At 39.1% G+C, this 16,110-nt stretch overlaps 1 protein-coding gene across 1 annotated transcript in view; it reads left to right on the forward strand.

Annotated features, from left to right (window-relative positions):
• Positions 1 to 16,110, forward strand: part of LOC134431780 (E3 ubiquitin-protein ligase KCMF1-like) — a 45,326-nt gene that overhangs the window by 19,373 nt on the left and 9,843 nt on the right. Inside the window, 2 exon segments of the mRNA XM_063179962.1 lie at positions 3,650 to 3,817; positions 11,281 to 11,420. Of these exon segments, the coding sequence (XP_063036032.1) occupies positions 3,650 to 3,817; positions 11,281 to 11,420 (308 nt within the window).

Consider the following 16,110-nt stretch of genomic DNA (forward strand, 5'->3'; position numbering starts at 1 on the left):
GTATGTTGGTACTTGTACAGCAGTAACAAAATAAAACAAAATTTGAGGATGCCTCAGATATCATGTATGATGTAATGTGATCTGTAACTAAAATTGATATTTCTTACTCTTACCATTCCAAACCAATATTTTCAATAAGGTGAATCAGAACTTCTCATTGAACAGCAAGTGTTTTGGGATTAATAGGATTTCATTCTGTGAGTCTTTTAGAAGTCAATAGTAACAGTTCTTGCAAGCCAGAAGTGTATGCAAATACTTGTCACAGAGTATTCATGGTTTTCTTTACACTGATCCTGCACTTTTGTTCCCTGCTTTAAAGTGAACTTCTCCAGAATGGGGGGGGGGGGTGTCGCAAAATTAACCGTGATTAATGTGGATGCATCCTATTTAATGCATCCTATTTAATCTGACAGTCTTGAATCTGTTACATACCTATACCTTCAAAATGTAAAGTGCAGGGAAATGTTGGACAGACACATACTAAAAGACATGCTGTGCTAAATAAAATGTTATCTTTGGGGGTTTGAGGCAGAATGAACTTAAATTTTGGAATTTGATGTAAAGAGGAAAGTGTAAAAGATTACAATCAAAAGCTTTTGTTATAATAGAAAGAATAAGGTGGGAGGAAATTATTTGGTTATTTCAGTTTCTAGATCACATGTTGGGTAGGTAGTCAAGATTTTGGCAGCCCAGTGATAGGCTTGAAAAGGAACAGGAAGAACTGTCAGGCCTGACTTTGCTCAGACTGTTATATAAATGGAAAAATAAGTAATATAATTTCTGGAAAAAAGATCCTGCTGGATTTGAGAGAAGGTCTGGGGATTTAACCATGTGTTTAACTCCAAAATTTCAATTTCATAATTTTCTCTTTTGCAGTTTCCATTCTCTGCTACAGATAAGGATATAAGCATAATGTAGTACATCCCTTACTGCCAGCCTGTTCCTCAGAGCAGAGGATGTGGTGATTGTTGTAAAATACCAACTTTGAGAGATGTAGAAAGAACAATGTCTCTAGAACAATGCTGTTCTCTTGGTCTGACTTCACCAGCCATAGGGATGTGTTACGTTAATATGTTTTTCTCTTTGAAACAGATTGTAGGTGTTCTAATAATTGATGATAAGTAACAAAGTTTCTCTGTTATTTGAAGACCTGGTACATTCCTACTGCAAATGTTCTAAAGTTTTAAAGACAAACGTTGTGATTTATGGCTGAATTTCCCTGAAGTTAGTATCACATCATATATGGAGATTGCAGTTTGGAATAATGTGGAGAAGTGTGGTATTCACATTCTCTGAAGAGAGAGACATAATTCTCTCTCCCAGGATTTTTCCTGGGGAAGGCAGTGAGAAGCGCAGAAAAGAGGAGAAAACAATTATCTCTACTTGCTACTCTTGTTGTTTGGCCCGTGTGGAATGTGATATGGAGATTGTTTACCAAAAGTGATTTGTTAATTGGACTCCAGTGATGGTTTTTTGGAGTGATTGGCCAGTTAGGTCAAAGCTGTGTTGTGACTGTCTGGTAAGGGTAACAGGTTTTTCTTTAGTATCTCTTTAGAATAGTTATACTATAGTATTGAGGTAATATAGGATAGCCTAATAAAGCATTTGTTCAGCCTTCTGAAATAATGGAGTCAGAGCACATTATTCCCTACATTGGGGTCATCCTGCATTGATAGAGAAGTATTGATATGAAGAAAATCTGTAAATGAGAGCTTCATAAAATGTCTGTCTTGAAGTAGGAATGATGTAAATGTTTGAGAGAACACATGACAGGAGTTTGTTGCTAAGAGGTTTACATCTGCATTAAATCAGTTATTCCAAGCTTAAATGAAAAGAGTGGGAAAAATGCTACCTTCTGAAGAAGCATGGATTAGTACATCAGTTGGAAAGCTGTTTGTGTCTGACATAGACTCTAGGTTAAACTAGTTTGCTTTCAATGGGACATCTAACTTGCTGATCAGCTGTTTTCTAGAAGGTTTAGTAAGCAACAAAGAGGCTCACAGTGCTGCCAGTAGCTGCTAAGTGTTGTATGTGCAGCGTCCATTGTTGGGGAGATCTGCATGCTGCATAGGTAGAATTTATGAGTCTCTGTGTGGGAGGAAAAAAGCAAACAAACCAACTGAAGCAGTGAAATTCAGACTACAGATTTAGCAAGCAAGTGCTCTCAGAAACTAGCCTGCTGTCAGTGTGTAAATCATCAGATTGTTAAAAATCCTTCAGAGTTGATGGATGAAACTTCAGGGAAAAGAAAGTTAAGGGAGAAAGACCTTTTTGTGTTCTTTTTTAAGCCAACCAAACCAAGTTTGAAGATGGTAACATGCCGTCCTCAAAATATAGTTCAGCTATTAACAAGGATTCTGGAGATACTTTCTTCTAATATGCTATTCCGTGTAGAGTGATGCTTGCAGAATATATAAGCAGTGAGGTGAATAAAAGATAGGTTCAGTATTCATGTAAGCACCATGCTTAGACATTAGAAGCTATTAGTGCATGAAGCTGTCTTTGTAGGTGGAGAAACTAAAGGCAAAAATGATAAAATAATTTTGCTCACTGCGCCTCTGTATGTAATGATGCAATTGTTTGGACAGGTTGGGGAGATTTAAAAGAAATTGTGTATTAATGTGTTTCTGAATTACTTGTGGTAAAGCTTATATTAGATGCTACCGAGTGGAGTAGTAAAAACAAACGCAAAAAAAAATTCTGTAACTCATAGCAGTCCTCTGACAACTAGGCTTAAAAAAACACTAGGGATGTGGCTAATGTGACTCTTTTGTTCTGGCATTTTGCTCTAAAATTGTCTCTGCTTTTGCCAGACTGTGAAGAGGAAATCTTAAGTGATGGCAAAAGAAGGTGTTGATCCAAATCCTGCCTTAGTTTTACACTGTAGTTTCTTTTGTGAAGGCCCTTAATTTGCTGCTGCAGTTGAAAGACATTTGTGTTAGCCTTTGCAGGTTACAAGATGATGCCATTTCTGCACTTAACCAGGCAATCCAGAGAGAACTGAAGCCGTACAGAGAAAAATGAAAACTTCTTGAAGCTATAAAACCTTTGTCAGATACACAAGCAAGTGTGACAACTTTTCATTGCAAAGAATGAGTTTAAAGGAGAAACAGAATGGAGAGAACTGATGCAGGCTAAATTAAAAGAGCATGGGAAAACATTCTAATTTCTACACCATATAAAATGTCTGGCTATTATGTTATTCAGAATTAAAATATTAGGAAGTGTTGAATTAAAGGCAAAAAAACTAGTATGTTTTTGACAGTGGTTGATTTGATTGTTGTTTTTCTTTCCTCTCGGTCAGCCATTATACAGTTTAGCTTTTAAAAGGGCACAATTCCTGACTGAACAGTCACAATACCAGTTGATAGTGTTAGGTAAAGATGTCTGTAGGAAGATGCAGCCAAAGAGCTTTTAGAACTTAACCTGTTATTCTTTCAGGTGCTTGAGTGTGCCTCAAGAATTCAAGATCCTAATTTGGGAGAACGGTGTCTTTTAAAGATGCATTTAAAAATTTGAGTCTTGTATCAGCTGCACATGTCAGACATGGTTGACTCTTAGTAGTTATTGAGAGGCAATAACAACAAATCTTCCTCATAAAAAATAAGTGCATTTGTTGCTGTCTTAAAACAATTTCATTTGTTTACAGGTGTCAGCTGTGATGCATGTTTAAAAGGAAATTTTCGAGGTCGCCGGTACAAGTGTTTAATTTGCTACGATTACGATCTGTGTGCAACTTGTTATGAAAGTGGTGCAACAACAACAAGGCATACAACTGACCATCCAATGCAGTGCATACTAACAAGAGTAGATTTTGGTAAGTGATCATTTTAAACTCCAGTAATTTGTTGCTGTATTGTGTCCACAACCATAATGCTGATTTTCATGTTTCTAATTATCACTTCCCCTGTTAGTGCACTAAAAATATGGGCTAAGTTCTTGAGTTCTGATAGGCAGGCATGTTTTCTTTGATAGAAGAACTGCTTTTTTCTTTAACTGCTGCATATGTATTTCTGATTTTGTTATTTTGGTCTGGTTACAGCAGATTATCAAACTAATAAATACACTTAATAACAGTTACTACCTGTTAAAAGTGCCTCAGTCTACAAGCAGAAAAAAAATCCTGGTGAGATTTTGTAGGAAGGTAGTTCATTTGTAGTTTTTGTGAGCCTGTAAATATAGGAAAGGTGGTGATGGGCTGTAATGAGTATGAGAGATTAGTGTTAAGGACTAGAATGTAGTCTTTTTGGAATTCCTTTGTAGATCTCCTAATCCAAGAGTTATTTCTAACTGTAAAGCCTTGTGAGTATTTAAAATAAATAATAATTGTTCTTGTGTCTTTGAGAAATGACCGCTCACTTTAAAAATTTCAAAGGTTTATTAAACCTTTACAAAATACAACAAAGGACTGAATAAGGAAAAAGGACAGTGCTGGGAGCGTAATGGGTGCTCCTGGACCCTCCCAAAGTCTGTCAGTCTGCTCTTCTTCGCTGTCTATTGGTGGAGACTGCTTTCTTGCAGCTTGATAGGAGGTCAGGTGTGTTGTCATGCCACGCCCCCCTACCAACACGGTTTTCCCATTCTCAGCTGCCCCGTGCAAGGGGAACGTGTACATGCCTTCTCTCCAGGTGTCCTGGACAATGCAGGCTGTCAGGTGGCAACAGCACAGAGGGGGGAGAGGGGATCATGGGCATAACAACGAACATCTAAAAAACAAACCACCATAACATAACCATACATCAATAAAACTTCTCTTAACATACACACAGTATTCATCCCCTAATTGCAAGAGCCAATTACCATATTGCCTATCTATAACAATCCCCCTTTTCCTTTTCTATAAGTTATTTGGCTTGAGCAGTTAGCTCGCATTTTTGATTTTGATGACCTACTCATCCTTCTGTTGAGTCAAATTTGATTTTGGATGAGTCATCTGTTGATGGAGATGAAGACCGTGGGAAAAAGAAAAAAAAACCTCAGGTTTTGTCTTAGCAAGATGATTGGTAGAGTGTGTGAGCTGAATTGGTTTGAGCAACAAAAGGGAGTAACAGAGGTGTGGTACAGCTTTTACTCCCCCTTTACCATGCCTATGGGGTTGCTGCCCACAGCAGGGCTATATAACCTTCTCGGTGGACATATGCAGAGCTAATGCACATACAGGCACCTGCTCAGCTGCACAGAGCCCTGCTACGTGCTAGTAGCTCATGCCTGCACATGCACACGGAGCTGTGCGTGCCTAACCCATGCACTCCAGCACACACCTGTACAGAGTTGTGCATATCAGTGTGTGCAGTGTCATATACATCAACACACACGTATCCCACATACAGCTGTGCTCACACATGCAGAGCCTGTGCACACTCACAAGCACAACCTTTTCACAACTGAGCAGGCACATTTAGCACATGTGCACACAGAAGTGCACGCAACACATGTGCATGTCAGCATATCTGTGTGCACGGTGCTGCGCACTGTAGCATACCTGTACATTGTGCAAAGCGGGATATGTACACTTACATCTGGGCACACCAGAAGACACGCATGCAGCTGTGCACACATGTGTGCCTTAGCACTTGGATGTGCACACAGAGCCGTGCACACTGGCACATAGAATCGCAGCGTGTGCAGACACACACCCTGGCACACACATACACAGACTCGCGCACACACATGCACAGACTCACACACACAGAGCACATACATACACAGCACTCCCCAGAGCCCTTCTGGAGGGAGAGTAGTAGGACATCTACTGCCTGCTACCACCCCCTCTCTAAGCAATATTTCACCCTCTGTGCCCTTGGGGTGGGAATAGATAATGCTGTCTTAAAGGGAAGGTTAAAGAGAGACCGTGCTGGATTCTTGCCTCTTGCCCCTTACCTCACAAGGGCAGGAGGGCACAAAACTTAGCACTTTTTGCTGTCTTGTGTCGCAGACATTTTTTCATAGAAATCCTTTCTTTAAGATTTGTTCATCTTCTGGGAAGCTGAGGCCCCAGAAGTAGAATGTAAACAATTGTTATCAACTAGTGTAGAATGCAACAAGTGCAGCAGTGATTAGTCTTCTGTGAGTGTTTGGATTTACTGACCACTCACAGGAGAGTTTGTCCTTGCTTTCTGCTAGACACAGAACTTTGTTATTCATTCTTTTCTATGCTATTCTTAGCTTAGCAGCCTCTGCAACTTCTCTCTTTATTCTTTTTAGTATAGTAATAATGTATTATATATCATATATCAATAAATCTAACCTTCTGATCATGAAACAAGATTCTCATCCATCTCTCACCCAGAAGACCCTCATCAGAGCGCTGTAATAGTCTTGTCTTTCCCAAGAGCTTGACTAGCACAAAGGAGAGGATTAGAGGGATTTATTGAGGACCAATGACAGTGCATAGCATACGTGGCATTCTTCACCTCTTATATCATGGGATGCTGGGGTAGGAACTAACAACAGCTCTACCTTACTGCTCTAGAAATCAAATTTTCTATGGAAGCATCTAGTTCTGGCCTGCCTTAATCTGCTCCTTTGCAGCAGCCAATTCTTACAGGAACTGGCAGAGTATTATAGGGGTCTGTGCCTTGGTTGGCTTCTATTCTAGTCTGCAGTAGAAGGGCTCTGGTTAACCTCTCCACCTCTCATGTGGGTAGCACTGGCCATAGGAGGAGACTAAAGGAAGTCGTTCTTTTCCTAGCTCTTGCTGCTCCAGTGAGTTGGGAATCAGCAGTAACAAAAACATCTCGATATTATCAGCCCTGTGTTCAACACAAATCCAAAAGATAGCCCCATACTTCTCATTGTGAAGAAAAATTAACTGTATCCCAGCTGAAACAAGCCCAGAACTAATAAAGTCTTCAGTAGTTTCCAGGTGATGTGGCAAGTCAAATGAAAGAAGAGTGTTTGCAGTGATGACAGTATGAGTAGGGTAAGTTCTTAAGTAAGGACGATGTTACTAGAAACACAAACTGGAAGGCTGTTAGTGTAACTGGGTGTGTGAATTGTGGTTTGCTTGGCTAGTGACAGACTTCAATTCTGTCATCTGTAGACAGGTTTGTTTCAATATGAAAATATTTTAATAGCAGTAAACTTACAGTTTTTGCTTATGATACGGAGGAAAATGGACAGCTAGTGAAAAATGAGTATTTTATCAAGGAAAAGGAAGCAGAATGGGGAATCTCTCTGTTGCAAAACTGATGCAAGTACTTCCAAGGAAGTCGCTGTCATTTTTCTGATTTTAAAAGTGCACTTGAAGATCAGTGAATCATTTGCCCAAAATCCATCTGCTATGATGATAAGGGCCCTGTACCATTAAACCCCACCACCACTCCAGCCAGCACTGTCTAGGTGTGGGTATCATTAGAGTTCACTTAAGTAGTCTGCCTGAAGCTGCAACCAGATTGTTTGTGGTGGACAGCTGCCAGCATGGATGATCCTTTCAGCATAGAAAAAGTCACTTGCTGTTTACCTCTGTGAAAGTTGCGATCAGTTCTTAGAGTTCCTAGGTACTGTAATAATGTTGCAGAATATACTGCAAGAAGGTGGACTTTCTCAGGTATGCTGAAAGAGCTTTTGTTGTCAGCTTGCCACATTTTGATTTTTTTTCCCTGAGATTCCGACTATTTAGGAGCCAGTATGAGAACACTGAAAACAAGTAAAAAGCTCTAGTATTTTCTGGCTGTGCATGTTCACTCTCGCACCATCTGGTTGCTATAATTATCTTTCAGGAGTCAGTTTGTACCCTAAATATATTTATTTTTAAGCAAGATGGGGTCCAGAACAATGGCGGTGCTGTTGTTCCTCAGCCCCCACAAGAGATACTGGAAAAAATGATACGCTGAGTGTTACGCTGCTGTAAGAGGGACAGAGCTTAAAAAAAGTATCAAGTCTAATATGTAATGAGAAGTGGCTTTTAAAGCACAAATCCAATTAGTTTATTTCAGAAGGGTCAAACTGTGGAGTCAAGAGTAGAATTGTAATAGGCCTGTGTAAAGAACAGGCATGTGCTTACGAGGCAGACACTTGTACTTCTCTGGTCTTTGTAGATCAATTTGTCAGAACAATGGAGAAGTTCACAGCAAATTTCTTAGTTTCCTTTTTCTTAAAAAGGCATTTTAAACTGTTGGGATGCGTTAGGGTCTAGGCGTGTGGCTTGCGCTTTACCACATCATTTTAAAGTGGCTACACTGACAAAGAAAGTAATACAAATTGTTGGTAGGATTCTCTGCCAGAAATCTCATTGTGTTACCTTCATCAAAGTACAGAATCTGCCATGTTTCAGCAGTGCCTTCACTTGTCAGCTAAGGTGTTTGTGTGACAGAAGATCCTGCCACCTTTTGTGCCCCACAGACAGATCCTGCCACCTTTGTTCCCTAGGCAGAGGGAACTGATTAAATAATGGGTACCATAATAATATGTAGTGTGGGAATGACTGGATTCACCAGAATTCAGCTTGATACTTTTGTGGGTTTTTTCATTTGTTTTGTTTTGTTGGGTTTTTTTTTTTTCCCACACACTGGAGCAGTATATGTATGCTAAATGTGTATCATGCTAAGTCTGAGCATTGTCATTTTTTTGGATCAAGATTCTGAAGCAGCTTTGAGGATAACATGGCTGCTTGATAAATGATACAAGAACATACATACTTTGTTTTGTTAAATGGTGTGTTGCCACCATTTGGTTTCTTCAGACTTTGAAGAAGATTAAGTAAGTACACTATACTTGTATCGTACCAACATTTTTATCTCTATATATATCACATTGACTTATATGAAGAAAAGTGAAACTACAATTCTATGCTGCTGTGTACTCTTGTAAAGAATTATGTTTTAACAAAAAATACAGGCTTTTAGAAAATGTAATCCTGAATCAGATGTCTCTTTGAAAGATTGATTTTTGTCTAAGAAATTCTGTGATATTTCTGTTTTGTCACTAACCTCCTACCAATTTTAAGAATGTGCTAGTTAGATTTTAATATTAAGTGTACATTTAACTTTCATAGCTATAGATGGATAGAAAAGCAAAACTGCTGATGGTTTTGGTTGTATTTTCACATTTAATTCAGTTTTTTTCTTGGAGTTTTTTCCCCACCAGGGAAAAGCTATAATGTCTAAACACTGCTGTGCTTGAAAACTGACTTCATAAACTACTATTGGGTCCTCATCAGACAGTGTTGTGATCCTTCTGCTCCTTTGTATTCCTCCCCTAATTGATAAGGAATATAGGTCACGGGTCTTAGCCTAGAGGGATGCAACTGAATCTGGTTTTACTTCTTTACCAAATACTTTTACTTGTCTTCCTGGACATCTTGAACAGAGGGTCTAGAGGAGTTTGAAGTATTATGGACTCCTGCTTTTGTCTTTGAAGTGAACCAAAATTTCAGAATCTGAAAGATTTCTTTGTGGTCAAAAGAAACAATTCTTCAATCATGGGCACATTGCATTCTAAACTGATAGATTTGTAAATGAAAAATGGTAACACAGTTGTAGGTTGCTTTATTTCTGCAGCCAGGGAAGCATGGTGTTTCTGTTTCTTCCCATATTGCCTCTAATTCTTAGTTAACTTCATTAGCAAAGGACCCCTTGGTAGTTGGGGACATGACTTCATAATTGTAGGATTTTTTATGTGCTTGTAGAAAGAACAGGTGGAGAAATACCCATTCAGTACCTTCAGTGCTAAAATCAGACACAAAGATTCATGCGACCACTTGATAACCAACCTTATTTTTTTAACTTAGATTTTTATTTAGATTTTTTAAAATTTACTTTAGATTTTTATTTATTTACTTTATTTACTTTTTATTTACTTTATTTATTTACTTTATTTATTTTATTTACTTTTAACTTTAGATTTTTATTTATTTGTATTTTAACTTAGATTTTTATTTAAGAGAAAATTTATCTGGTGATCTGTATTTCACGTTAGAAAAGAGCTTTTGGTTGTAAGCGAGATTAAAGTTGAAAAGGAAAAAAGAAGGGAGTTGTATACTTGAAAGGAAAAATATTTAGATTTTCCAGCTTTAACTTCTACATGCTTCTTAATATTTCTTTTTCCAGACAAAGTCATATTTGTTTGGCATTCTCATGTCTGTTTGATGTATATTAAAAGAAGGATGTGGAAGGAGGTATGAATGGGAGAACATGCCAGAGGTATAATCAGGAGACTGCAGAGAACTCAGATTTTTATTTTATTAGTGAATAAATGGGGTTTTTGTATTCTTTGAAAACAAGGAGCAACACAGGATTTGACAGTCTTATCAGACCTCCCCCCTCTGTGATAGAACTGTGTGTACTGCTAAAATTCTTGGTATCTGGATTGAGCTAACAGTGTATCCAAGGAAAAGATACCTCTGTGTGCCTGCTCATCTATTTACAACTCTCTTCAGATGGGTTGCGGCCCTGGGCCTTTTGCTCAGGTGTGAAGCTGGAGTTGGTACTGTGGCCTTACTTGAAAATACATACGTTCATTCTCAGTGAGTTTCATAGGCAGAGGTTTTTAAGCAATCTGACATTTAAGAGGTTTTCTTGTTTGGTTGGTTTTTTAGGATTTGTTTTTAATATTGATGTGAATGAGAAGCTTATTCATGTTTCCTGTAAAATATAAAATACCTGTAGAGGATGAGAGAGAATAATGTTCTCTTTTTGCATGGTTTAATAAAATTTCATCTGAAGTTTGGGGAACTTCTATGTTAGCAGCTTAAAAGTGCCTACTTTTCATCAATGATGCACAAGTGCTCACATTCACTACATCTAAAAGTTGAAGCCAGTGTTTAACAGATTCCTTTTCCATTGTGAAACTTCTATGTTATATAATTGAGACATTTCTGAAACTGCTTACTGCAAAGCAGAGGTTCAGTTATGGCATAAATACTGACATTTGGTGTCACCGAGACCTTCTAAATTTTGGTCTGAATTTGAGGTTTTGTCAAGAGTTCAGCTTCTGAAATGTCATCATAAAAAATATCATACCATAGTTGACCTTGTATGTGGGATAAGAACAGTAGTGGAAAAGTGAAAGTTTGGCAGTATCAGCAGCATCATGATGGAAGTCTTTTTTCCTAGTAAATATTAGAAAACTAAGTTATGTCTGCTAATCAAAATTAAATGTAGTCTCTGGTTTTTTTAATCAGTAACTAAACCCCTCCTGAATATAGCCATTTCAATGAAAAAACTAATTTAATTTAGCCGGGCTTATAGTGAAGTACATGTATAAACTGAGGTTGATGTGAACAAAATTAATGGTGATACTGCTTTAAAGTAACCTCTATTTAATTTCTTCCTGTTTCAGATTTGTACTATGGTGGGGAAGCTTTCTCTGTAGAGCAGCCACAGTCTTTCACTTGTCCTTATTGTGGGAAAATGGGTTACACGGAAACATCTCTTCAAGAACATGTTACTTCCGAGCATGCAGAAACATCAACAGAAGTGGTAAGGAGCCTCAGAACTTGCTTTAATGGTGGAAGTAAATTTTAAATAGTCTCATTTCTGAAATATTGTCTTTCTGTTCCTTCCTGAAGTGTGTATTCATTTAAATGCTTTGAAGAGAAAATACCTACATTTGAGAATGACATCAAAATTCTATGATTTACGGGTATCATGAGCTTGCTTCCTTCTTTTAGAGTTTTTGTTTGTTGTTCTGATGCAAAGGCCGCCATGTTTAGGAGACTGTTATACTGTAAGACATAATTTAGAAAGTTGTTGCTCTGTCGAGCTGTGTCTCCCTTTTCATAATTAGTGTATAATTATTTTGCCAGCTTACAGCTATGCCGGTCTTTTGTAACTGTAAGAGAGAGGAAGACATGTAGATAGTTTATTTTGTTTTCTAATTTTAATGAACCTCTTATTTTATGCAGCAGAATTCTATGATTATTTTAAACTACTTTTGTCAAAGGAGGTGGTTTTCCCCCATCCCTAACCATCAGTTGTTTAAAATGCACTTCTTAAACAAGTTTCAACAGAAATACTTTAATTGGAGATGTTAACTCTCACTGTCTTGATGGACCTTGGGAATAGGAGAAACTGAGTTAGTGGTTTAGCAGAATGACATGGAGCATGCTGTTCTGTGTTTAACTGTTTTACCCTAGACCCCTAGATAAAAAGTGATGCTTGAAGTGGATTACTCATCACTCATGCATTGTGTGAAATTAGTTATATATAGGTTCTCTATTCTAATCTTCTAGTTTTCTTAATTTTCAAAGAATTCTGTGGAAGAAAATGAATGACTCTTCAAACCTAATAAGGAACTTGAGTGAAGAGGTGATGTGAAAGGGTGTTTGTTCACATTTTTGGGGATTCAAAGGTGTTACAATCTTTCGTAAAAATACAGGAAGTGGTTACTTCACAATCAGTCGCACTGTGATGTATGATTTAACTCAGTGACATGCTGCAATTTTTACAGTCTCTCTGAGGTTTTCTTGAACTTTGCCACTTCCAAACATAGCATCAACTGCTGCAAGTTCTGCATTTGGATGACTTCATTTTTTTTGGTGGCTTGGTATTGCAGTTCTGATTTGCACCACTTGATGTCAGTGATATGTTCCTAACACTAAGTGTTCACAGATCCCGGGTTTTAAAACTTGACATGCCCTTGTTTGCAGTTGTGACTTCTAGAACACCACACATAAAGCCTAAATTTGTGATTCTTGACAGCTGCTACTCTGGTAAATCCTGAGTTATATGTGTAAAAAAAAAAATGATCCCACAAAACTTTTCTGTTTATACATCAGTCTGCAACACTGCTGTATCGTTGTTTCAAACAATGATAAACGACAATATTTTAATCCTTTAATATGACTGTTACTGTTTGTGCTAAGTTTTGAATCTGGCATTTGTGATAAATGTACACATTTATCATAAATGCCAGTTAAATGGCTTTATCACAAATGCCAGATAAATTTTAGGTGCCTGCACCTAAAATTGTTTGGGTACTGTACCCTTATTGGGATATTGAAGAGCTACAAGACTAGTAAAGAGGAAAGTATTATGGATTCTAAATATTTGTGGTGATAGACTTTCAGACAATTACTTATGTTTAGATACTGAGCTTGTAGTCCTTTGAAGATGTGTTTTATTTTAGATATGTATTTTTAGGGATGTAAGGGAACTTTACAGGGACAGAATTGTTTATATTTTAAAGGCATTTTGCCATTTTTATGTTCAGAACGATGCAGATAAGTTTACTTTTCTGCTGATTTTTCTCAGATGTAGGCATTGATAAGTACCACAGTGGTAGGTATCTGCAGAAAGGAATCACAGTCTGAGTGAGGTTGAAAGGGACCTCTGGAGGTCATCTTGAGCAGGACCATGTACATGTCCTGAGCAACCATGTACAGGACCATGTACAGCCGTGGTTGCTCAGGACCATGTCCACACAGGACCAGTTCTTTAATAGTGACTCCACAGTTAAATCTCTGGGTAACTTGTGGTTGGTGATCCTCACAGTGAAAAATGTTTCAGTGGTTCCTGATGTTTATGAGGAATTCCTGCATTTGAATTTATGCCCACTGTGTTTCATCCTGCCATTGCATGGCTCCATCATCCTTTCAGATTCCCTTCAGATATTCGTGGATATTCCTAAGATCTGTCCCCCATTACCCTACCCTTCTCCAGGCTGAACAGTTCCATCTTTCTCAGCCTTTCCTCCCTTCCTCTTTGTAACCATTTACTGAGCTTTCTTCAGTGTGTGCATGTGTGGAGCTAAAAACTGGGCCCTGGTGCTGGGTTAAGGCAAAGGATCACAATCCTTGACCTGCTGGCAGCTCTCTGTTCAGTGTAGCCCAGAACACCACTTGCTTTCTTTGCCACAAGAGCACACTGCTGGCCCATGGTCCACCAGAACCCTAGGTCCTTTGCTGCAAAGCTGTATTCTATATGACTTGTCTCCAGTGTATGCTGATTCCTGGGGCTATTCCTGCCCAGGTGCAAGACATTGTACTTCCCCTTTATGAGGTTCTTGTTGTCCCATTTCTTCAGTTTTTTAAGGTCACTCTGTATGGCAGCATAGGTCCCTCGGGTATCAGCCGCTTCTCCTAGTGTTGTGTAATCACCAGAATTCCCACTGATCGCTATCCTCTGAGCCCATTCACTGAGACAGTTTTCACTCCACCTCACTCTCTGTTTATCCATCCTGAGCATCAGCAACTTATCTTTGAGCATCGTGTGAGAGGCAGTGTCAGTGGTCTTACTTGAAGTCCAGGTAGGCAATTTCCCCTACGCTTCAGTCATCCTCCAGGCCAGACACTTCAGCACTGAAGTTTGTCAAGTTGGTGAAGCGTGTCTTCCCTTTTGTGAAGCCAGTGCTGACTGCTGTTGATGATTTTCTTGTCTTTAATAATGCCTAAAAATAGTTAACAATAGTTTCCTCACTTTCCCAGGGATCAGAGCAAGCTGACCAGCCTATAGTTCCCTAGGTCCTCCTCTTACTTGCCTGCCTTTAAGATAGGAGTGAAATTTCCTTTGCTCCAGTCCTCACGCACCTCACCCAGTCACCATGATAGTTCAGAGACTAAGAGGCTCACAGTGGCATCTGCCAGCTCAATCAGCACCTCTGATGCATCACAGCCTGTGGGTTTATGTATTCCAGTTCACATAAGTATTCTGCAGAGTAATCCTCTTCCAGCAGGGGAATGTCTTCAGTACTTCAGACTTTTCGCCTGCTCTCTGGGGCCTGGAGTTGCTAAAGACCAGTCTTGCCGGTAAAGACTATAGCAAAGGAGTTATTCAGTACTTCAACCTCTTCTATGTCCTGTGTAACTAGGCCTCGTGTCTTTTGAACAATGGGCCCACATTTTCCGTAGTTTCCTTTTTATTTCCTATGCAATTCTAGAAGATCTTCTTGTTACCTTGGATGTTACTTGCCTGATTGAGTTCCATTTGGGCTTTAGCTTTACTTACATTGCCTTGTGATTATGCATAATAATGATGCTTAATGGTAGGCTGTGCTGTGGCTTACCCTAGGAGGGTGACCTCTGTATGTTTTCTTTTTGTGTTTGAATTTGTCCAGGAGTATCTTGATCATCCACAAAGGCTCCCTGGCATTTTTGCCTAACTTCGTCTTCAGTGGGATGGAGAGCTCTTGAGTTTGGGAGGGAATGATCTTCCAATATTAGCGGGCTTTCTTGGGCCCATTTACTCTCCTGGTTTGTACATCATGAGACTCCTCTGAGCAGATATTTTAAGAGGCCAAAGTTTGCTTTGCTGAGGTCCAGGGTCATGAGCTTGTTTTTGATCTTCTCCCTACCCTAGGGATCTCAAACTGCACTATGTCAAGGTTAGTGCAGCCAAGGCTTTCTTTGACCCTCACATCCCAACTGAGGCTCTCTTGTTGGTAATTATGAAGTCCCGTATTGCACCTCTCCTTGTGTGCTCCTTTGTCACTTGGAGGAGGGAGTTACCTTGAAAGCACTTCAGGAGCTTCTTGGATTGCAGTCATGCTGTACTGTCCTTCCAAGAGATGCTAGAGTGGTTGAAGACCTCCGCAAGGATCAGGTCCTGCAAGTGTGAGGCAGCTGCTCTGTGTCTCTAGAGGGCCTGATCTGTTTGTTCCTCATGGTCAGATGGCCTATAGTCGACATGCCCTATAACATCCCCTTTGCGTGTTCTCTTCTTAATTCCAACATTGTAATATCTCCATCAGGTCATCTTCCATCTAGACAGTGCTTATAATGTACCCCAGCTGCTCTCTCACTTACGGGGCAAAGTGAGACAGCAGCTGGGATGCAGCTCTGTCTTTCCTGTTCAAAGAGCCAGCCTCTTCTCTTTTATAGAACCAGTATTTCTTTACCCATATAATGTCTAGGGACAATGGTTTAGAGTTGTAAGGCAGATGAATCTGGAAGTCAGTATAATGATTGTTTTTGTTGGTATTGGAAGTTTCAGGTTAGTTGGACTGGTCAAGATGGAATGCAGTGCTCAACTAGAAGTCTGCTAACATTGTAAATAAAAACAGATTTTGTAGACTTCATAAAATGCCATCTCTTTAGTCTTCTTTCATAACAGAGATGCTAATTTTCTGCTATTACTTTGCACTGCAGCAGCTTTCTCAACCTCGGGAAGGCATTACTAGGCCCCTTGTAGATGAATTGTAAGCACTCTGTTGTTGATACTTAGTGGTAAAACT

Source organism: Melospiza melodia, chromosome Z, assembly GCF_035770615.1.
Source record: "Melospiza melodia melodia isolate bMelMel2 chromosome Z, bMelMel2.pri, whole genome shotgun sequence".
Classification (NCBI taxonomy): domain Eukaryota; kingdom Metazoa; phylum Chordata; class Aves; order Passeriformes; family Passerellidae; genus Melospiza; species Melospiza melodia.